Raw genomic sequence first — 25143 nt, 5'->3', positions numbered from 1 at the left:
TTCAAAGCATTCCTTTATTTAGGAGATCTTTTAACAAAAATTATTGCACAAGGCCTACTAAGGTATACTTTTCCTTGTTTGTTTGTTTTAGTTATCAAGATGTGATGTTTTTATATCAACTATTTCACTGAATTCCATTTTCTTTAAGTGTTTTGGGAAAAAGGTTTTCTTCTTCTTACTGCTTAGTTAACTGGTGAGAGCAATAATTCATTTTTGAATTGTTATATAAATGTCAAACATTTAAGATGCCTTGAGATAGCTTTTATGGGAATTAGAATTAAAAATAATTTTTAACTTAGTTTCTACCCATTTTTACTCTCACTGCCTATTAGCAAATTTTTGTTTTCATAAGAGAGTTATTTTTGGAAGTTGAAAAAACATTTGAAAGAAATGTACCATTTTTTTCTAGATGTTTCATGGAACCATTACAAAAGAGCTAATCAGCCATGAAAAATGGAATCACTATAATCAAAACATAATAGAAGATCAGAAAGATTTTGTTTTTGTGAAGTTCAATGGTCTTCATTTAAAATCTATGGAAGATTTGCAATCTTGTATCTCTCTTAGAGTATGCATCTTTTCAAACAATTTTATTACAGATATCAGCCCACTTCAAAGTTGTATAAAATTAGTCAAACTTGATCTCCATGGAAATCAGGTAAGCAATTCAGATATTTTCATATAAATTAAATTTATTTAATAAACACTCTCTATTCACAATATGTTTCACAGATAGTCTTTTATATAAAATATAAACAGACATTTTTAAATAACTAAAAAATGTAGAAATATAAAATTTCAAATATAAGCAAACATTTTAAATGAAAAACATAAATAAACTCTCTGATTTGTTTCATTTTATTTCTTAAATTCATAGACTGGATTAAGAATACTTCTTGACTCCTTAATTATTTTTTAAATGACATATAACTGATGTATAATATTATATTAATTTCAAGTGCAACATAATGATTCAATATTTTGCACATTGTGAAATTATCACAATATTCCACTTAACATTTATCAACACATTGTTATGTATCACATATATAATTTTCAAATATTTTCTTCCATTTGGTATGTTGCTATTTTATCTTAGTGATGGTTTCCTTTATTATGCAGAACTTTTAAATTTTATGTAGTTCTACTTTTTATTTTTTCTTTTGTTGCCTTTTTTCTTTGTTTCATATTAAAAATATATATCACCAACATGCTAAGACCTCTCTGCCTATCTTTTCTGATAGAGTTCTTATGGGTCTAGGTCTTACATTCAAGACTTTAATCCATTTTTTTATATAGTTTATGATTTTGGTCCAAGTTTTATTCTTTGGCATAGGTCTGTCCAGTTTTTCCAAAATCATTTACTGATGAGACTGTCCTTTCCCCATTGTGTATTCTTGTCTCCTTTGTTGCAAATCAAATGACCATATATGTGTGCATTTATTTCTGAGTCTCTATTCTGTTTCATTGGATTATGTGTCTGATTAAATGCCAATACCATACTGATTGAATACTATAGCTTCCTAATATAGGTTTAAATCAAGGAGCATGTTGCCCCAAGCTTTGTTCTTCTCTCTAAAAATTTATTTGGCTATTCAGGTTTCTTTCAAATTTTAGGATTATTTTATTTCTGTGAAAATGCCATTGGAATTTTTGATAGGAATTGCATGGAATCTACAGAATGCTTTGGCTAGTATGGATATTTTAAATAATATTCTACCAATCCTTGGATGTGGGATACATTTTCATTTATTTGTATCTTCTTTAATTTTCATATAATGTCTTATAGTTTTCAGTGTAAAGGTATTTCACCTTCTGGTTAAAAATATTCCTGGGAATTCTTTTTTTCAGTACTAAAATCCATAACTGGGATTTTCTTAATTTTTTTTATGATAGTTTGCTATCAGTGTATGAAAATACAACATATTTTTATATACTGATTCTGTATTCTGCAACTTTATTGAATTCATTATTTGTTTTAATATTTTTTGGTGGTCTTTATGTTTTATTTTTTCTGTAGTATTATGTCATCTGTAATTGGATACAGTTTTACTTCTTCCTTTCCAATTTGGATGCCTTTTATTTCTTTTTCTTCCTTAATTGCTCTGTCTAGGCTTTCCAATACTATGTTGAATAAAAGAGGCTGGAGTGGGCTTCTTGTCTTGTTCTGATCTTAGAGAAGTTTTTAATTTTTCACCATTGAGTATGAGGTTAACTATTGGCTTATATCATACATGGCCTTTATTATGTTGAGGTATTTTTTTCTATATCCACTTTTTTAAGAGCTTTTTATTGATAAGTAGATGTAGAATTTGTCAAATGCTTTGTCTAACTTTGTTGAGGAATGTATGATTTTTATCTTTCATTTAATTAGTGTGGTGTTATTACATTGTTTGATTTGTCTTTTTGATTCTGTATGTAAAGTAAGTATTCTAAAGATGTTTAAAGAGTCAGCCTATAACAAAGGAATTTTTACTGAATGAAGTATATGCACTTATTCATTTAATTACACCAACAATGATATCTTATTTTAGATTTCCAGTGTATTATGTTTTTACAGTAGTCATCATTTGGGTAATTAGAGATTATGTTTTTGTTTACTAATGAGAAATTTTTCATTTGGGAAAATACTGAATTTTAGAAGATGTTTAATACATTTTATTTTCCATACAATTGATAGAAAATTTATGTTTGTATTTAAAGTGCTATTATTAATAATTTTCAGGTGAAGAGTCTACCAGATGCCAAGTTTTGGAGTAGATTAAAGAACCTAAAACTTCTATATCTTCATGACAATGGATTTGCAAAGTTAAAGAATGTACTCATGTTATCTGCTTGTCCAAGCCTCATTGCCCTCACTATGTTTGACAGCCCAGTAAGCCTTAAAAAAGGATATAGACATGCTCTTGTCAACAGTATATGGAGTCTCAAAGCATTGGATCATCATGTGATTTCTGATGAAGAAATAATCCAGAACTGGCATCTTCCTGAAAGATTCAAAACATATAACCACCGGCTTTTATTTAATTTCTGCTCTTCTTTGAAAAAGGTAAATGGTTTTATTAGGGTTTGTTTTAAGTAAATTTATATTAATGAAATATTAGCTTCTAAGATCCATCCATACCTAACTTATATAAAACTAATATTTGCATCATTTATGTAAGATACTATATACTAATGAATATACTAGTAATGTGTTCTATCTGAAATTTATTAAAAAGTTTACACATTAACTGCATATTAATTGTTGAACATAGAAGTACCAAACTGCAGATAAACAAATATATATATCTTCATTATGTTTTAATAGATTTAAGGGTATGTAGCTTATATACTTTAAAATTCCCCCATTATACATTTATGATTTAATGATTTTAATAAATTAAGAGTGCTATATAATCATCTCCGAACTCCAATGTTAGAAATTGTCACCACTCCAAATGTTTCTTTCATTCCCATTTGCAATTGATCCCTACTCTTCCCAAATCCTAGGTTACATTGGTCTGTTTTCTGTTTCCATAAACATGCTTTTCTAAACATTTAACATGAAGGAATCATCCAATGTGTAATCTTTTGTGTCTGCCTCCTATCAGTTTGTGTAATGTGTTTGGGGCTCATTCATGCTGTAACATGAATCAGTAGTTTGTTCCTTTTTATTGCTGAGCAATATTTTATTTTACATTTTATTTTTATTGTCCATTCACCAACTGATGGACACTGGATTATTTCCAGTTTTTGATCTTAATGACTAATACTGCTGTTAACACCTACATATATGTCTCAGACATATGTTTTTATTTTTCTTGGGTAGATTCTCAGGACTGCAATTGCTGGGATGCATGATAATTTTATGTTTAACTTGTTAAGAAACTATATTGCTTTCTAAAAAGTAGAAACCAACAGTCCAACTGGGTTCTGGTTACTTTATGTCTTCGAAAACTTTTAGTATCTTTTGTCTTTTGCACTATAGACGTTCTAGTAGGTGTGAAGTGGCATTTTATTTGCAGATTTAATTTTTATTTCCCTAATAAGTAATGATGATAAGCATCTTTTCATCTGTTTATTAACTATTCCTCTGTCTTCTTGGGTATAATGCTATAGAGATTTTTTTTTTTTTTCTGCCCAGTTAAAGTGGATTGTTTGTCTTATTGAGTTGTAAGAGTAGATATCTAGATAAGTCCTTTTTCAGATACATGGATCACAAACATTTTCTCCCATTCTGCAGCTTGTCTTTTCATTTTCTTATTGGCCTTACCTGAAGCAGAAAAGTTTTGAGTTTTATGAGGTTCAATTTTATTAATTTTTTTATGTATCAAGCTTTTGGTGTTGTATTTTATGAACTCTGCCTAACTCCAGGTCACAAATTTTTTCTCCTATTTTTCTTCTAGAAGCTTAATAATTTTAGTTATGAAATTTAGATATATATACACTTTATCTTGAATTAATTTTTATGCATGGTTTGAAGTAGGGGTCTAAGTTTATTTTTTGTATGTTGATATTCAATTATACAAATGCCATTTGTTGAAAATAATATTTTCCCCAGTGAATTGCCTTGATATCTGTTGAAAATAAATTATTCATAAATGTAAGAGTTTACTTCTGGACTCGGTGGTGTGTATATCTATTTTTATGACATTACCACACCATTTCTTACTGTAGCTTTGTAGTTAAGTTTTGAAATAGGGATGTCTGAGTCCTCCAACTTTGCCTTTTATTTTAAATCTTGCATTAGCTATTCAGAGTCCCTTGCATTTACAAACAAATTTTAGGATCAGCTTGTCAATTTTGACAATGGTTCTTGATGCAATAGTGATAAAGATTCCCTTGAATTTTATAAATCAATCTATGGAGAATTGCTATCTTTACAATAGTGAGTATTATCATTCTTAAATGTGAACTCAGTTTATTGAGATGTTCTTTAACTCTCTGAGCAATGCCTTGTAGTTTTCATTGTACAAGTCTTGCACTTATTTTGTTTAATGTTTTTAGGTATTTTATTTTATATTGAGAATAGAATCATTTACTTAATTTTATATTTTTATTTTTGTTACTAATAAAGATATATATAAATACAATTGAAGTTTTTATTTAATCTTATATCCTGCTGGATATAAGACACCAGTTGGTGTCTGAAAGGTACTGTAAGGACGCTGTGAGGGGACGTGCAGAACTCAGGTCGTGTCTTTGCAACTTTGATTCCCTTTTCTCAGCCTACAGTTATTTCAAAGTTAAAAGTGTTTTATGTAGTATGTAAACGTGCAGCTGAATAGGGTGGTCCTGGTTGCAGGTTATATCTTTGTTTGCTGGACTTCCATGCACTTTGATTTTCTGGAACTTATGGTTGTTTCTAGTTTTGAGGTAATTGTATTCCTTCTTAGTTGTGGGGGGAGACGCCGCATGTCTGTCTATGCCTCCATCTTGGCCAGAAGTCCTCCTAGTGAATATTTTAATTGAATTATTATATTCTTCAATTCCTGAAGTTCTGTTTTTTAAGATATTTTCATTTTGTTCATGCATCATTTTCCTGATTTTCCTTAGTTGTCTGTTTTCTCTCGAAGTTCATTGAACTTATTTAAGATGGTCGTTTTTATTTTTGTCTCATAATTATTAGGTCTTCATTTCTTTAAGGTTGTTTCTGTGCTGGCTTAGGGGAGGGGCTCTCATGGGTGAAATAATTTTTTAACCATTTTAATGTAGCTTGTTTTGGCTTTGCACTTTCCTGGGATATTATGACTTTTTAACTGGTTTCTGGAGTTCTCTTAAAGCGTTTTTAGACAGTATATTGTTAAGTTCGTGTCTCTGTGGAAGAACAAAGTGTGGGGCTTCCTATTTTTCTAAAGGATTGGGCTGGCCTGGCAGAGGGTCCCTGGATTATTCTTTGGGTGTTCTAGAGGGAACAGGCTATGAGGCAGAAGCCTGTCATTCTTCCAAAGTTGTGTAGTTTTTGTATTTTATGCTGTTTTAGTTTGTAACTAGCCCTATAGAAATAAGGTGATTAAAACAGGGGGAAGTGATAGCAGGGCCCAGGTGTTAGAGTTTAGCCTTAATTGATAGGCTTAAGTAATTGAAGCTGTGACTGGATAGACTTTCTTTATCACCAAACCTTTGCTTCTGGAATTTTGCCTAGAGGGTGGCGGCAGGCAGCAGGACCCCAAATTGCTTTTCGGTAGCATAACTACTATTGAATCAAGATTAAAGCATTTCCATCTCCCTAAAAATTACCCTGTGTCTTGTTGTATCATCCTTTCTCTAGCCCCATAGCCCAAGGCAACCAGTGATCTACTTTCTGTCTCTATAATTTTGCATTTTCTAGAACTTCATGTAGACTTTTATGCTTTGCTTCTTTCACTTAGCGTAATGCTTTTTGAGATTCATTTGTGTTGTTTTGTGTATCAGTATTTTGATCTTTTTTATTGCTGTGGATGTCTGTGACGCGATATTCTAGCGTCCGCATCGTTTAGAGCTGCGAGTCAGAACATGGCGCGTTCCTAGAAGCCGCTTTCGGCATCAGTGGGCGGTGGCGCGTGGACTTGCAAGCGTGGGGCGCGGGACCAACCGACGCCACTGTGTTAAAGCCAGCTGAGGAGCAGTTGAAACAGTGGGAAACACAGCCAGGTTTTTATTCAGTGTTGCTGGTAAGTTGCTTAAAAATAGTTATTATTTTTAATAAAATGAGACACTATTCTATTGTTTTAAAAACCTACTTGTGTTGGTGGTTTACTTAGTGAAACTGATCCAAATGTTTGGCTGCCATTGCACTGCCATTTACTAATTCGAGGCATGGCACTTGGAGGACATTTAAGAGATGTTTATTGTTGGGTGAGTATACCCAAGCAGGGTATTGGTAGTATCTGCTTAGAAGGTTACACTGCCAGTTTTCTATTTTAGCCTGTAAATGCTGCCCTCAAGACTGTAAAGGAGGAAAGAGGAAGGACATCTCTAAAATCAGAGAAGGAAAACTCTGACCCCAAAAAACCTCCGCTGCCTTGCGGCATACCTCTTCAGGGGAAAGGCTAAGGGAGTAAACCCCGACAGAAAATCCGGAGCCGGAGTCCCTAAGGCGGTTTGACGTTGTAGTCAACACCGGCAACTCCTGCGGCGCACCTGAAGCCAAGCTGTATTGACTTTGTCTTTCCCTTGGACCCTTCAGCTGCGAAGAGAGGGGGGGTCTGCTGCATGGGCAACAGCAGACCCTCCATATCACCCTGCCCAGGCTCTGTAGCTTCAGTTTCACTTGAGAGGACACTCCAGCGTCATCGCAAGATGTCGACTCAACACGGGAGGAGACAGATACCGGTTATAAGCTCATCCGATTGGCGAAGGAAACGAGCGCCAGGGGTCTCCTCTGACGGTGGGAGAGGTCATCGCACCTCACTGGACAGCTACCGTCTCGCCATGGCTCGCCTGCCCCACTGGGTGCGTGGGGATCAGAGAGGCGCCTCTCGAAAAGTGGGCCACAAAACACCCGCACCAGTTAATTCCAAGCAAACAACAAGAAAGAAGCCTCCGGCTCTTCGCCTCGCTAGCTGGAACATCAGGACCATGTGCCCCGGACTTACTGCAGACCTTCCGTGGATCAAGGGTGCCAGGAAAACCGCTGTCATCGATAGGGAACTGGCACGACTAAACATCGACATTGCGGCTCTACAGGAGACCCGGTTGGCCGACAACGGAACTATCAGAGAAACCAACTACACCTTCTACTGGCAAGGGAAGTCTCCGGACCAACCAAGACAGCACGGTGTTGGGTTCGCTGTGAAGAACACGCTTGTTAACTCCATAGAGCCACCCACAGGAGGCACAGAGAGATTACTTACCCTCCGATTGTCAACAACTTTCGGCCCAGTCAGCATTCTTAGCGCGTATGCCCCAACCCTCTGCGCCACCACCGAAGAGAAAGAACAGTTCTACCATGCACTGGACGAAGCGTTATCCAAGATTCCCAGAAGTAACGCTCTCTATCTCCTTGGAGACTTCAACGCAAGAGTAGGAGCCGACCACATGGCCTGGCCCACCTGCCTCGGAAACTTTGGGAGAGGAAAGATCAATGAGAATGGTCAGCGACTGCTTGAGCTTTTGTGTCACCACGGCCTGTGCGTGACAAACACATTCTTCAAGTGCAAAGAGATCCACCAGGTGTCATGGAGGCACCCCCGCTCCCGTCATTGGCACCAGCTTGACCTCGTCATCACCAGAAGAACGGATATTGGCAGCACCCTCCTCACCCGCAGCTACCACAGTGCAGACTGCGACACGGACCATGCCCTCGTGGTAAGCAAGGTGCGCATAATGCCGAAGAGGTTGCACCACTCCAAGATGAAGGGTCGCCCACGCATCAACACCAGTTGTGCCAGCAACCCAGTTAAGACCCAGCAATTCATCAACAAGATGGAAGATGCACTCGGCGAGGGAGTGGCGGCAGATGACATTATCGAATCCAATTGGCCACGTCTCCGCGACGCCATATACAACTCCGCCATTATTGCTTACGGGAAGAAAGAGCGGAAGAACGCTGACTGGTACGAGGCTCACTGGGAAGAAATGGAACCCGTGATCGAGGCTAAGAGGAGGGCCCTGCTGGCTTACAAGGTCACGCCCACTCCCAGTACACTTCAAGCTCTACGGGCTGCCAGGAACAAAGTCCAGAAGACCGCCCGCCACTGTGCCAACACCTATTGGCTAAACCTGTGCAGAAGCATTCAGGAAGCCGCCGATATAGGCAATGCACGAGGAATGTATGAGGGTATCAAGAAGGCAACAGGCCCAATCCCCTCCAAGATCGCCCCCCTTAAGTCCAAGACAGGTGAGGTCATCACTGACCAGGAACAGCAAATGCGGCGGTGGACCGAGCACTACCTCGAGCTGTACGCAACGAGGAACACCGTAACAGACACTGCTCTTAACGCCATCCCAGACCTACCAGTCATGGAGGAGCTAGACACCCCACCTACTGCGGCAGAGCTCGGCAAAGCCATCGACCGCCTCGCTTGCGGGAAAGCACCAGGAAGCGACGGAATCCCTCCAGAAATCCTAAAGAGCGGGAAACCAGTCCTGCTACAGCCGCTCCACCATCTACTCTGTCTCTGCTGGAAGGAGGGTTACATCCCCCAGGATATGAGAGACGCCAACATTATCACCATGTACAAGAACAAAGGAGACCGCAGCGACTGCAACAACTACCGGGGCATCTCTCTCCTCAGCGTCGTCGGCAAAGTATTCGCCCGGGTCGCTCTTGCCCGCCTGCAGACCCTTGCTTCCCGCGTCTACCCAGAGTCCCAGTGTGGCTTCAGAGCTGGCCGCTCAACAGTGGACATGATCTTCTCCCTACGCCAGCTGCAGGAGAAGTGTCACGAGCAGCATAAACCACTCTACCTCGCCTTTATTGACCTCACGAAGGCGTTTGATCTGGTCAGTCGAAGCGGACTCTTCAGCTTGCTACGGAAGATTGGCTGTCCACCACATCTGCTTGCTGTGGTCATGTCCTTTCACGACAACATGCACAGCACGGTGTCCTACAACGGCGCAACCTCTGAGGCCTTCCCAGTCAGCAGCGGAGTAAAGCAGGGCTGCGTCCTCGCGCCTACGCTGTTCGGAATCTTCTTCTCCATGCTCCTCCAATACGCCTTTAAGGACTGCAGCGAGGGTGTCTTCATTCACACCAGATCCGATGGCAAGCTCTACAACCTGGCCCGTCTACGAGCCAAGACCAAAATCAAAGAGGTGCTCATCCGTGAGATGCTCTTCGCCGACGACGCAGCTTTGACATCACACTCCGAAGAGGGACTCCAACAGCTAGTCACTTGCCTTTCCCATGCATGCAAGGAGTTCGGACTAGCCATCAGCCTGACGAAGACGAATGTTATGGCTCAAGGCACGGGGACTCCCCCATGCATCACCATCGACGGATACACCCTGGAGGTTGTCAACGACTTCACTTACCTCGGGTCCACCATCTCGAGCTCTCTGTCAGTCGACTTGGAGGTCAACCGGAGAATCGCCAGGGCAGCCACAGTTATGGCCAGACTGAACCGGCGAGCGTGGAACAATTCCAGCCTCACTGAGAAAACCAGACTGCGCATCTACCAAGCCTGCGTACTCAGCACTCTCCTCTATGGCAGCGAGACGTGGACCACCTACGCAAGGCACGAAAGGAAACTCAACAGCTTCCACATGAGGTGCCTGCGACGCGTCCTGCATGTCGCCTGGCAGGATAAGGTCCCCAACACCGAGGTGCTGAAGCGAGCCAATATGTGCAGTTTGCGTGCAGTTCTTAGCGAGAGACGCCTCAGGTGGCTCGGCCATGTCAAAAGAATGGATGCAGGCCGTATCCCCAAAGACCTCCTCTACGGCGAGCTAGCAGAAGGCAAGAGGATGACAGGGCGCCCAAAACTGCGGTTCAAAGACATCTGCAAAAAGGACATGACACAATGCTCCATCAATCTCAACACATGGGAAGTACAAGCAGACGACCGCCTAGCCTGGAGGCTCGCGGTCAGGCAAGGTACGTCACGCGCGGAGGCTGCGCGCAACGAGGAGGCGGTCCAGAAAAGATCGAGGCGGAAGCAGCGTCAGCAGCAGCAACAACAGCCATCTGCCTTCACCTGTAACATGTGTGGCAGGGATTGTCACTCCCGAATCGGACTGCACAGTCATTCTCGGCGGTGCAGATAGACTCTCAAGAAGCTACGCCATCGTCTCTCGAGACGGACGGCTGCCGACGACGATCCTGCTAACTCATTTATTAGTTCTGGAAGTTTTTTTTTGCTGATTTTAAATATTTTTTTTTAATTGAAAGTGGATTTTTAATTTTTTAAAGTTTTCATATTTAAATGCATTAGGAAATTGTTCTTTTTCTGTGCTTTAAAAGACAATTTAGATTATTTTAATAAAAAGGATAAAAGTATTCAATTCTTAATTAATTTGATGACATAGATATGTTCATAACATCATTTTATATTGATTTTTCCCCACATCCAAAAAGTTTTATTTTATTTTAATGTTTTTCATCACTATTTATCCCCACTTACTCTTCTACCTCCATTTTCCCTAACCCCCTCAATCACCACGCTATTGATTTTTTAAATGTTGAAATAAGTTATTGGGAAACTTTATCTAATTGGAGGTTACAAAATCCTTAAATGGATAGATAAAAATATAAGAAAAAATGCTTCATGACATGAATATTAGGTAGAACAAATACATTATGTAAAAGTTCAAAGAGAATATTAATTCTTCAGGTGTTAGAAAAAATCAGGTACAAAGTATAGGAAGTAAAAAACTATGTTGCAAAACAGTGTTTATAATATTTTCTAAGTATATTATAAATCTATGTACAAATACATTAACAATTGATGAAGGATAGAAAGTAGTTTGAAAAGTGGTGATCACATCTGAAAAGGTGTATAAACAATGAACAGTGGTTATGGAGATTAGGAAGTTGGAAGACTTTTATAATTGCATAATGCTTCTTGATATTTAAAAATATTTAACTATTTTAATTATTTTGTAATAACAGTCTTAAAAATTAGGGAAGTGTAAAGTGAGACAGTATTTATGTCTGGGTGTCTTAACCTGGGCCTAAAAGAAGAATTTCATTTAGGTATTCTAGTTGTTTTATATGGCATAATCAAATTTAGGTACATGCACGGCCCTTTTAAAGACAATCATGTCTGAGGTTCATTTAAGTAATTAATGGGAAGTTGGGTGGAGAATATCGAAAACAACCTTAAATGACATACCGATGAGTTTAGACTTCTTAATGAATGCAGTGAAGATCTATTGAAGGTACTTGAGTAGGAAAGTTAGATTGATTCTGTCATAGTGCTCTATGAATAAATGGCACCAATAAAGTTTTCTTTTTTTAAAAGATGACTAATATAGTATAATGCTAGCAGATTAATAGGGATTAAGGGACAGATGAGGGTAGAGAGATCAATTACTATAGGCCAGAAATGATGTTATTAGGGTTGATATAGGCAGACAGCCAGTGGCAAAGGAGAAATACAATGTAGAGGACAGGCACTCAGTAAATAGCATTGTGGTGAGCATTTTATATATTTTATTTATTCCTTCCTTCACCAAATATGTATTGAGCACCTAATATGTGAGAAGGATTATTCTGGACTCCGTAGTAAATAATACTGACAAAGGCCCTGCTTTCATGACATTTTGTGGAAAGGCATTAAATAAATGTGTAAGCCACACCGCCCTGTCCCCTACAAAATAAAACAACCATAGAATACCAGATGGTGCTAATTTCTAAATAAAATAAAAGAAAGCAATAACATAGAAGTAAAGGTAAATGGGGAGGACTTTCTGAAAAATACTTTATTCTTTATTATATTCCTTGTCTTGGAAAGGTATTACTCTTATTTCACAGAAGAAAATTAAGTAAGTTTTAGGAACTTATCCAATATCAGGTATTTAGTCAGTCATAAAGCTGGGATTTCAAGTCTGTCTTTGTTTTACACTCCTACAATCTACATTACATCACACAGGACAGAAAGCACAAAGATTTGACATTTTTTTAAAACTGATTGAATGTGGGAGGAGGAGAAGAAGAATAAATAAAGAAATAGTCCTCTAGTATTTTGAACTTGAGTAACTGGGACAAAAAATAATCTAGTTAACAGAAATGGTGACATTTAAACAGCTTTGGTAGAAAGTTTGGACAGGTTTGTTTGAGGCAGGATATTGGTGTAGAGATATCAACCAGCTTTGGCAATGAAGGACTAAAATTCAGAAATAGCGTTCTGGCTCTAAAATGTAAATCCATTAATTATTTGCTTGAGGTCATAGTTGAAACTAAGCTGTCACAGGAAAATATAAGGTACAATAAAGGCTGAAAGCTAAGGACAAAGCCTTAGGTCACAGTCTCATTTTGTTGATGGAAAGTAGTGGAACCGGTGAGGAAAAAAAAGAGTACTGATCCCAGGAAATAGGAGGAAAACCAGAGGCATACTTTATTATCACTTAGGTTAAGGGAAAAGACTGATTTAAAAATGAAGAATGTTTTAAATGGTCAAGGAAAATTAGCACTGATACAAAGCTATTTTGAAAGACTTCTTGATGGTGATGAAGTTATTGCATCTTTGGAATTTCAGTAACTTGAAGGGACAAATATGAAATTATAATGCCAAGTATAGAACCTTTTGTGAGAAAATTTTAGAGAAAGAAAAGATAATGGTAACTGTAGGAAATAAGATTAATAGATGTTTTTATGTGAGATGGTACTAACTTAAACATATTTTTAAGCTGAGGGCTATACCTTTTAATTTTAAAAATGATTGTCAGAAATAAAGGCAATAATTGAATAAAAAACTGTGTGCAAATTTTAAATGAAAGTCAGAAAAAATGGACTAAGCCTTAAAGCTATATAGGTATACCAAATTCTGGCATAATTTTTTTCTGAGTTGTAGGAGTTCAAGAAATATGTTTGAATAATAGTTTTCAGTTTACCTTTACATTTCTAGTCATTATTTCATCTTATAAGCAATATTCTGTCTATAAGGTTTTCCTTGGAATATTGAAAAATTTTGTTTATTTTATAGCAATATAAACAAACACTTGAGAAGGAATAAATGAAAATTTATGAGGATATATTTAGTTATTGCACTTATTAACTATAAGAATATTATGAAAACAAAATAATTATGATCCTTATAATAGTTAATGCAATAATTTCAATAAATATTATTGTTCTTTTATCCAAAGGGCATGGGGGTGCAAAAATTAAAGAAGGCTGTGTTCATTTTATAAGAAACAAATTAGTAATGTGAATAAAACTTGTGCATTATAACACAATAAAATTATCTAGAAGGACCCCATTAATTTTTTACTGTGACATTTAATGACTTATAGACCTTTGTTTTCAGGCGTCTAGTTTGGAAAATACTTCTATTTTGAAAAAAGGAAAAGCACATTCTCAGCTTCACTATGTGAAATCAAAGTAACTAGGAATTTGAAGTGCTTAGTTATCTAAAAGCACATAATAGAGGGATATATGTATATATAATTTTACTATATATATATATATATATATATATATATATATATATATAAGTTTTTAAAATGAGAGTTATTGGAGTGAAGAACCAGTGTTATCAGTTGGGACTGTGTTTTGTCTATATGTAATAGAAAGCTAAATAGGGATTTTATTTTTATTACATAACAAATAGTACAGAGGTAGGCAGTCCTTCTGTTTAATTTCCTAAGGACATTTTGAAGGACCAAGGTTTATTCTAGCTTCCTGCTTGCTGTATTTAGCAAATGCACATTTTCCCTCATAGGCAATGAGCTTCTTCATAGCCAGGCATGTGCTTAGGTCAGGAAGAAGGGGATTGGTAGGAACAAAAAGCAAAACCAGCTAAGTCTACCCACTTTGTTGTCACAAATTTCCCTGTTTGCATTGTAAGCTTGTGGGTGATCTTATTAGTAGTTTTGTGACCTTTTATTCTTTGTCAGGTAAAATGGCCCCCTTGAGTATTTCCTGCAACAGATGTCTGTTGATAAATTTCCTCAGCTTCTGTATGTCTGGAAAAGTTTTTATTTCTCCTTCATATCTAAAGGATAACTTTGCTGAATATATTATTCTTGGCGAGTAATTTCTCTCTTTCAGCACTTTGAGTTTTGGTTCCACTCCCTTCTGGCTTATAGAATTTATGGTGAGAAGTCTGATGGGAACCTACTAGACTTTTGTTTATAGGTCACTTCCTTCTTTTCCCTGGTTGCCTAGAGAGTTCTTTCTTTGTCATTAATTATTGAATGTTTTAATAAAATGTGCTTTGGAAAAGATCTCTTTGGATTGAGGTAATTAGTATTCTGTTTGCTTGTTGCATTCGAGGATCTAGCTCTTTCCATAGGTTTGGGAAGTTCTCATCAACTATTTGTTTGAATAGGCTCTCTGTTCCTTTCTCCCTCTCTTCTTCTGGCATGCCTAGTTTTCTTATATTTTCCTTTCTGAAGGAGTCAGATAGTTCTCATAGAGGCCTTTTATTAGTTAATTTATTTTTTATGCTCAAGTCTCTTTCTTTTTCCCTCTGCCTCATTTCTAGATTTCTATCTTTGATATCATTAGTTCTTTCCACAATTGGGTCAGCTCTATTTTCTATGCTTGCTAGTTTGTTCTTAATTTCTTTTATTGAGTTCTTCATCTCCAGAATTTCTGCTTGGTTCCTTTTTCAAGTTTGTTTTTATTTATTTATTAATTTTTATTATATTTTTCCATTACCACTTAGTCTTCTTATACCCCCCTCCCGCCAGCAATCACCACACTGTTGTCCATGTCCATGAGTCCTTTTTATATTTTGCTCAATCCCTCCAACCCCTACCCTCCCCGACACTAGTTGTCTTCTGCTCTCCATCTGTGAGTCTGTCTCCATTTTCCTTTTTCAGTTTGTTCATTAGATTCCACATATGAGTGAAATCATATGGCATTTCTCTTTCTCTGACTTTGCAAGAGTATGGATGTATTTGGAGAACATTATGCTTTTTTCAAGTTTCGGTTTGTTCATTGATTTATTTTTAAGTTCATTAAACTGTTTGACTGTAATTTCTTGCATCTTGTAGAGCTTTCTGAGAACTGTTATCTTGAATTATGTCACTTATGTTATGTATTTCCATGTCTTTAAGTTTATTTTATGGAGATTTTATTTTTTTTCTGAGTTGCCTTGTTACCTTGGTTATTTATGGTATTTGAAAGAGTTGTGCTCTGTCTGTGCATCTATGTATGAGTGACATTTCTCTAGGAGATAACTATGAAGTTTATTTTATTATTTTCCAGTACATGGCACAGAATCACAAGTCTTTTTTAGCTCTCTTACACATCTCTGGCTTTTCAAATTTCCACAGGGTGGTGTTTACTGGCAGATGGGTGCCTCCCCTGTGATCTGGTCATCCTGGTCCCAAGAGACCAACCTGCAGGGGAATGCAGTGGGCAGTGGGGCTGCAAATCCATGAAATCTCAGTGCTGTCCCTGCAGTCAGGTGCTGACCTCAGTGTTCATGAAATGCGTGGGGGTGGTATGGGCTAGAGGAACCTGGCAGTCTTCTGTGTTGTTTTGCCCTCATGGTAATGGCTACCTTGTAGCTCCTCAGGGTTCCCCTTTTGCCACAACCGTGGACTCAGTCACAGAGTGAACCCTTTGCTCAGAGAAAAAAGTGATTCTGTTTTACCAGTTCTTGGGTTTGCAAATAATGTCCAATCACAAATGGAATACAAAAGGATAGAACTTAGGGATCAGATACAAATAGAAGAAATTAAAACATGGACATAAGAAAGAAAGAAAACATTAATTAAGTGAAAATAGATTTAATATATCGAATTGATTGGGAATGTGAGTAATTACATGCAGTATGAATAGAATATAGTTTTACAATTTGTTTTCTCAATTACTCTTCCTGTTGGAACTCAAAATACTTTCTTCCATATGAGTCATATTACAAATAGCCAAATTTTCATTCCAGGGTCACAATAGCAACTGGTAGACCATAGATGTTTTATTCTACCATCTATTTTGTTGATTGTTGATAGTTTTCTAATTTTTTTACCCAAGCTTATATTGTTACTTGCCAGAATTTTACTATCATTTTTAACTATTTTCATTGGATTGAAAATATTAGTACTAATTGTCTTTTACAGTTAATTTATTTAATAATTTTACATAAAGTAAGTTTGGATAAATTTCTTAGTAAATGGCTTTAGACCGTTTTTGAGTATCAAATGTGTTAAGGTATACAGGTTCTTTGCCAACTCTAAAACTGTATATCATTTTAAGTATTACTATGAAACTACCACAGATAACATTGTTTGGATGCTTGAAGTGTTTTAGCCACCATTCTAAGTGCTTTACAAATATTTCCTCCAAACAACCCAATGAGGCAGTGCTTTTGTTATCCCTGTTTTAGAGGTGGTGAACCAAGGACAGATAGGTTACTTACCCTAGATCACATTGCTAACAAGTAGTAGAATTGGGATTTAAGTCCAGGCCAATTTTCTCTAGTGGAGCAAATTGCTCTTTAGAAAGAGGAAATTTCTATTTGTCTTCGTATTTCCAATAGATCAGGCTTTTGTTCAAGTTTACTATCATAGTTGTATTGTCATTTCACAAAATAATTATATTAGGGCATCAAAAATCTGGATGTATCTAGAGGTTACTTGTTCTTTGGCATGGACACTAACCCTGTCGGCAGGTGAAGATTATTCTGTTTATCTTTTTTAAAGGAAAAGAATCATTCATGCCTTGGTGGGAAGCAGGACTCTTTGCTTTAAACTGCAGTGTGAATGTCATGGTTCTCTGCTGGTGAGAACTGTAGCATTTGACCAGGACCCCTTACGCCTAGTCATCTAAACTCCCTACTCTATTCTTCTTCCTCACTTCTTCCTTATGCACTCAACCTCCATGCCCCAAGGTACCATAGGGGAGGAGAAACCATTTTCTCTCTATCATTCTAAGTTATTGGCTGAGACTCCTGTGATAAAAGACAGATGAACAAGAGAAACACAAGTTTATCAACATCTACCTCATGTATACATAGGAGATACCCAGGAAAAAATGAGTAATTCCTGAGGTGGCTTTGAATTCATGCTCAAAGAAAGGGGAGGGAGTATGTAGGTTTCTTAGGAGAGTAAATGATTTTTAGGAATGATGAATTATTGCCCCTTAGAAGAATAGATAGGAATTAGTAACAGAATTTATCTGGGTGTGGTGCTCTTTGCTAAACTCCTCTCCTAATCTTCTAATTTATTTTCCTTTAATAAGAACCCATCTTCACTGGTTCAAGAAACTCCTGGTGGGGGGATTTATTTTGAATGCCTTTTGGAAGATTTGTCTTTAGGCAGATAAGAGAAGTTCAGAGAAATCCCATCCCTGCTTTTGTTGTTTTCAAGTGTCTACCACTCAAAATAATTAATATGCCAAGACAACATGTTTTGGGGTGGCATTTCTTGAACTCCTATGATTATATTTTGGGATGGCATGAAGTAGCACTTATCTGTAGGACTCTGTGATTTTTTTTTTCCCTAGGAGTACATAGCTGATTGAGGGTAAGGAAAGAAAAGATGTGTGCTTTTTAACATGATGGTTTGATAATTTTCAGAATAGGTGCCTTATAAACAATGCAAATTTTAGGTTTTTAAGCTATAATCCTTACATTCAAAACATAACCAAAGTGGCTTTATTACTAATCTGTCAAATGATCAATAGGATATAGGGAGTCTTTGTTTTCAAATCTAGACATTTGCAGGAACAGTTTTTAGAGATAATTTATTTAAGGCAATAGAGAATATCTTTCCCCAGGGGAATACGCTGTGTTCCAATAAAAGTGTCCAACATTGTAGTTAAGATGCAACAACATTTTGAACTACTTTAAATTATTTTATGAATCCAACAGAATACTTTTAGAGTGTCATTGGATACCTATTCATGTCACTACTTTTCAGAGACCATCATGATTGTGGCCAAAATTTATATCTATGACATCAGATTTGGAGAAGAATCTTGAAAGGAGAAAGTTATCATCATTGATCTTGCATTTTATGAGAAGGTTGAAATTATTTGGTGCTACTAATTCTTGATTTTCTGTTCTAATGAAATATATGAAAATGTATATTACTCAACAGCTATGCTTTTAACACACCTTTGAATGTTTTAGTAGTTTTTAACCATTAGACTATCAAGTTTAAAATGTATTTGGAAATGCTTTCATGAAATATAAATATCACACATTTTCTATATACAGGGATCAACCTATGAGGATGAAATTAATAATATCAAATATGTTATTTCAAAAATTAATGAAATTATGGCTCACAATTCACCAGTTTTGATTATTCAAAGATGGATACGTGGCTTTCTAGTTAGAAAAAGTTTGAGGTATGTTTCATTTTCTTTACTATTTGAATATTAAAATGATAGGAATTAAAATGATCAAAAGACATTTCTCCAATAATATACATTTTTGCATTCCCTATCAAAATGGTGTTATATAGATGACTTGAAATAGTTTTAAGGAAAATACCACAGACTCTACAATAACATCATACTATTTGGCATAATAAGAACAATGCTTTTTTCTTTTAAATTGACAATATTTAACTAATAAAATTTTAATTAATCACTGAGTAATTATTACAGTTTTTTTCTATTAATTTAAAAACATCAGTCAGAAACATATATTGAATTTCTCTCATGTAATGGGATGAAAAAGAAATATTGGCCATGTACTATATAATGGTATATGACAGAAATATAAACCATGAAACACTGAGAATTTTATATTTTGTTTGGCTATAATGATACTTTTTATGAGATATCTGCTATCATATCAATGTACATTATCCTTTGGTTAAATGTCTTTTTCTCTCTCTTTATTCCTTGCATTTCTTTCTAGTAGCTGATATTTGCAAATAGAGGAACACTTTTCCTTGCAGAATCTCAGGACACTGAATTTGGTGAGACAAGATAGGATACTCTGTCATCAATTTATGTATATTAGTTATGCCAAACATCAAATATATGAAAAAGAAAATGAACATTTTTATGTTCATTTAGCTTATTTTCAGATGCTAAATGATAGAGATCAGAAGATAGAAATGAAATTTGGTCCTGAAATGTAGGTAGGATTAAAATAGATACAGAGTTGGGCAATGGACAGTTTCTGAGAAATCCAGACTAGGAAGTTTCACTAAATCATATTCAGCATTCTGTGGTAGGCAGAGATAATGTCCTCATGCATTAGCCTGCATGCTAAATCATAGATGTCAGTATCCCTGATAAAGGGAGATAAGTATGAGGGCCAAGGAGCCAAAGTGACCATATTTCTGAAAGTGCCTGCAATTTCTGAAAAGAGGTTCTGTACATACTTTTCAAATCAAGGTCAAAGTGTAAGAGAAAGTGAACTCACAAGTGGGGACAAGTAAAATTATTTGGAGTAGAAGATGTGGAAGGGAACCAGTCAGATGCTCATAGGTGTATATTTATTTAAAATATTATTTCTAACTACCAGTAAAGATGGAGGTGTAGGTAGACATTCTTTGCCTCCTCATGCAACCATAGAAAGAATTACAACTAGATCCCAAAACAAATAACACTCAGAACCATCAGAAAAGTGAGCTGTATGGAAGTCCGACAATGAAGGATTTAAAAAAGCTACATTCATCCAGATGGGTAAGAGGGGCAGAGTTTCAGATATGGGCAGAGAGGCAAGGAGATGAGGTGTGCCACGGACAGCAGATGTGGCATTGGAAAAGATGGCCTTACATTCATGTATGGTAGGTGAAAATCAAGAGTGATTTTCAGGAGTGAGTGATCCTAGCCCCAGGCCAGACCACACAACCCGGGGTGCCAGTGCCAAGAAGATAAATCCCTGTAACTGTGGACTATAAAAACCAGTTGGGGTTTGGGGTGCCAGAAGAAACTGCCAGGTTTTCAGGAGACTCCATTTAAATGGCTCCCATGGACTTAGAACATATGCAAATGCATCCGCTCTGGAATTCACCACCACAACAACAGGGGAATGGCTTCCATAGCATAAGGGAAGAGGGTGAAGTAACTGGAAACAGGACGAGTGCCAGACAAACCCCCAGAAGCCAGGCAGTGGCATTGTCCCCTCTCTAAGCCCTCCCCCCACAGAGCAACAAAGCAGCGAGGTGGGTCGCCCCATCCTGGTGATCACTTAAGGCTCTATCCCATACACTTTACAGATGCCTTTCTACAACAGGCTACACTACTAAGGGAGTCAAAGCATCTCTACCTAATACACAGAAACAAACACAGGGAGGCTGCCAAATTGAGGAGGCAGAGAAATATGGCCCAAATGAAAGAATAGAACAAAACCCCAGAAAAAGAACTATACAAAAAAGAGATAACCAACCTATCAGATGCAGAGTTCAAAACACTCAGGATTCTCAAAGAACTCAGGGAGTGTGGCAACAGCAGAACGGTTACACTAAGTGGAATAAAGAAAAATCTACAGGGAACCATCAGTGGAGGGGAGGAAGCTGGGATTCAAATCCACGATTTGGAATGTATGGAAGAAATAAGCATTCAATCAGAACAGCAAGAAGAAAAAAGAATTCAAAGAAATGGGGATAGTATAAGGACCCTCTGGTATATTTCCAAATGTAACAACATCTAAATCATGGATGTGAGAAGGAGAAGAGGACAAGCAAGAAATTGAAAATTTATTTGAAAAAATAATGAAAGAAAGCTTCTCTAATTGGCTAAAGAAATAGACATACAAATCCAGGAAGCACTGAGTCCCACACAAGTTGGATCCAAAGAGGACCACACCAAGACACATCATAATTAAGATGCCGAAGGTTAAAGATAAAGAGAAAATCTTAAGCAAGAGAAAAGAAGAGTCACCCACAAAGATGTTCCCATAAGACTACCAGCTGATTTCTCAAAAGAAACATTGCAGACAAAAAGACACTGGCATGAAGTATTGAAAGTGATGAAAAGCAAGGGCCTACAACCTAGGTTGCTCTATGCAGCAAAGCTATCATTTAGAATGGAAGGGTAATAAAGTGTTTCCCAGACAAGGTGAAGCTAAAGAAATTGATCATCGCTAAGCCATTATTACATGAAATGTTGGAGAGACTTATTGAAGAAAAAGAAGATCAAAACTATGATGATTAAAATGGCAACAAATTTGCAACTATCAACAACTGAATCTAAAAAAACAAACTAAGCAAGCAACCAAAACAGGAACAGAATCATAGATGTGGAGATCATTTGGAGGGTTATCAGCTGGAAGCAGGAGAGGAAGAACGCAGAAAAGGTGCAGGAATTAAGAAGCATAATTAGTAAGTACATAATAGACAGTGGGGCGTTAAGAATAGTATAGGAGATGGAGAAGCCAAAGAACTTATATGCATGACCCATGGACATGAACTAAGGCGGGGAATGCTGGAGGGAAGGTGGGTAAAGGTAGACTGGGGCCAAGAGGGAAAAATTGAGACAACTATAATAGCATAATCAATAACATAAAATATAAAGGCAGATAATTATTCACCTAGAAAGAAAAATAAAGTATTATTTCGGTCTCTTCTGTTCCTTTTAATTTAGAACGAATTTTATATGAAATAAATAATTAAAGGGACTTGTCTTTAGTTTATGCCCTTAGGATTGAGTTTGTCATTCCTAGAGTCAAGATTTCCATGACATGTATGTAACATGAGATAAAAACCTTGAGCATGGAAACAATATCTGAATATTCGGCATGCACGAACAGTATTTGAGTTTTGGAGGCAGAGATGTCAGTAATTAAAATATATCAGAGTGGTTCAAGACAAACAAATTTCAATTGTTTTCCTCTAAAATGCTGTTCCATTAGGCGTTACTTAACAACTCTGAGCTTGAGTTTCCTCATATGTTAATTGCTAGAGAGCAGGAACTAATAGCAGTATTTACTTCACTGTTTGCTTGTGGGAATTGAGATCATGACTATAAAGCACATGACGCCTGAAAAATATGGATATTACATTCTTATTAGCTATTTAAAAAATATATATAAAACCTTTGTGTTGCTGTTATATCTTGTGCTTTCTGCATTATTTGACTCCATGGGAAACTTTTCACTTGGATTTCTTGCTTCCTTTCAATTACATTTACTATAGCACCCACAGAATAATCCTTTCAAAATGTAAACCTAACTGTATTCACAACTTAAAATCCTCCAATTGCTCCTAATTTGTTAAGGACAAATGATAGATATTTGCCCCTATGATGTGCATCACATACTTTTACTAACAAAGCACTTAACATACTGTATTGCAGTTGTCTGTATATGTATAGCTCTAGATGTACTACACGCTCTATCTATAGCATGTAATGATTGATACATTAGGTGCTCGAAAATATTTGCTTAAGACACAAATACATCAATAAATTGAGAAACCATAGAAGCTAGAATAAGAAAAGTATTTCTGGATTCATCTATGGGAAAGCAAAAGTAGAAACAACTGGGAAACATACACAGCTGCCCTGAGAGGTGCCTATGGATTCCTGCAACCCAAAGGTCCAAATAATTAGTCTTCTCTTACATCTACTTCTAACCATGAGAAATGTCTCCAATACCCAAATGTTTTGCACCTTGCTTATAATTTGTTCACTAAAATTGCTGCATTTATATGATTGTTAATCATATAAACAATTCTATAAATAACTTGCCTAAGGTTATAAGATGTTAGATTACAGATATAGGACTCAAGTCTGTATCATACCTATCAGAGACAAATAAAAAAAAATTTATTATTCTGCTAACATTTGCTAAACTCCAGGAGAAATAATATTCCTTGATGAAAATTTCATGTACAAACTATAAAATTATACAAATATACCTTATCTGTCTGATAAGTATGTTATAAGGTAGGATATACAAGTATTAATTTTATGATTGATTCATTTAAAAAATATTTATTGAGCTCTGGTTCGGTTGTTCAGTTGGTTGGAATGTCATCCTGTTCACCAAAAGTTTGTGGGCTCCATCCCTGGGGAGGGCACTTGCCGAGGTTGTGGGTTTCATCTTCAGTTGAGAAGCATACAGGAGGCAACCGGTTGATGTTTCAATCTCACATCCATGTTTCTCTTTCTTTATCTCCCTTCTACTTTCTCTAAAATCAATGAACATATCCTCAGGTGAGAATTTAAAAAAATGAATTAAACTAAACTAAACTAAAATAAATTACTAAAAAATTATTGAGTGCCTACTCTAGGTTAGGTACTCTCTAGGTCCTGAAGATTCAACAGTGACCAAAGTGTTCAAAGTCGCTGCCTTATTACATTCTAATGGAATTCTTATTTTCACATATATAGTAGTACATAATGGAATGTTATTGTATGTAACAGTACAGTAAATTTATGTATATGTTACTCTACAAAAATAACAATGCTTTTATTGTTACTAAATTATTTTTACTGAAATATACTTTTTTATGTTTAAAGTTTTAAATGTTTTAAATATAATTAGCTTACTCAATCCTCACAACAATTATGCAAGATAATTATAATTATTTCATATATGCTATCACAGAGACAAATTGATGATTGCTACAAAAAAAGATAGATTAAAAGAAGAGGAAGTACTATATTTAGATAGTTAATACAAATATAATAAGAAGGAAACTAAGTAATGCATTGTATTTTAGTAGTGGACTATCTCTCAAAACTCTTTAAATTTATATAGTAGGTCTAGTAGGCAGCATCATGCTCAGATAGAGGGATTATAATATGTTCGTTATTTTGCATCTAGAGTTCTTACTTATAAACAACAGAAGCTAACTCTAAATGACTTAGTTGATATAATTTGTTGGAGGTTTATCCATGAAGCTCACAGAATTTTCAGGAAGCACAATAACTGGGCTTGAGAAATGAGTAGTACTAAAAGACAGTGCAGAGCCAAGACTCCACCTGAGAAACAATTTGCTCAGGGTGCTTTCCATTTGTCTGTTTTTACTGGCTACATGTCATCCTGTCATTCTGCTGCAGTGCCATCAACTCTCCATTGTCTTGTGCTTTTGGATCATTCCTAAAAAAGTTAAAATTCAGGGAGAAAACATTAACTTGGTTGAAGCTAAGTTATATGACAATGTCTTAGCTCTTAGGAGAATGGAAGAGGGAGTGCGTATCCCCTAAGTCATTCACATGTTGGAGATAACAATATATCAGTTCAGGCAGCCAGAACAGGAAGATATTCAGGGGCCATGCAGCTTTACTAAATATCCATTAAATTCAATGTTGTTTGCATAGCCATATTATCATAATAGACAAGACTGATGTGTTTTCTAGGACCTGTAGAACATTTCTGTAAGTTAAATTTTTTCTTATGTTAAATTTAATTCACAATTAAGTTTATATATGAATATGTGTATCTATATTCAAGTATGTGTGTGTGTGTGTGTGTGTGTGTGTGTGTGTGTGTGTGTGTGTATTTCTGTTCTCCAAATCTCTTTAAGGCAGAATGGGAGAAAAATATTTGCATGTGTGTGTATTCATGTATTTTGGAATATGGTATAGATTAAGGGTTGGCAAAATACAGCCTGTGGCACACTCTGATGTGACTTGTTACACAAGAAGAGTGGTTTTTATATTTTTAAAGAGCTGTAAAAAATTGAAGAATATGCAACCAACCAAATTTGTACTGC

General features: G+C 36.4%; 1 protein-coding gene across 1 annotated transcript in view; it reads left to right on the top strand.

The window, feature by feature from the left end:
• Positions 1-409: 409 nt before the first annotated feature.
• LRRIQ3 (leucine rich repeats and IQ motif containing 3) overlaps positions 410-25143 on the top strand; it is a 94169-nt gene continuing 69435 nt past the window's right edge. The window contains exons 1-3 of the mRNA XM_090271680.1: positions 410-658; positions 2726-3049; positions 18738-18871. Of these exons, the coding sequence (XP_090127806.1) occupies positions 410-658; positions 2726-3049; positions 18738-18871 (707 nt within the window). The remainder of the gene's footprint in view (positions 659-2725; positions 3050-18737; positions 18872-25143) is intronic.

The sequence above is a fragment of the Furipterus horrens genome, unplaced genomic scaffold, assembly GCF_987537825.1.
Source record: "Furipterus horrens unplaced genomic scaffold, mFurHor1.1.pri manual_scaffold_3, whole genome shotgun sequence".
Classification (NCBI taxonomy): Eukaryota; Metazoa; Chordata; class Mammalia; order Chiroptera; family Furipteridae; genus Furipterus; species Furipterus horrens.
This window is presented reverse-complemented; position numbering and strand designations above follow the sequence as displayed.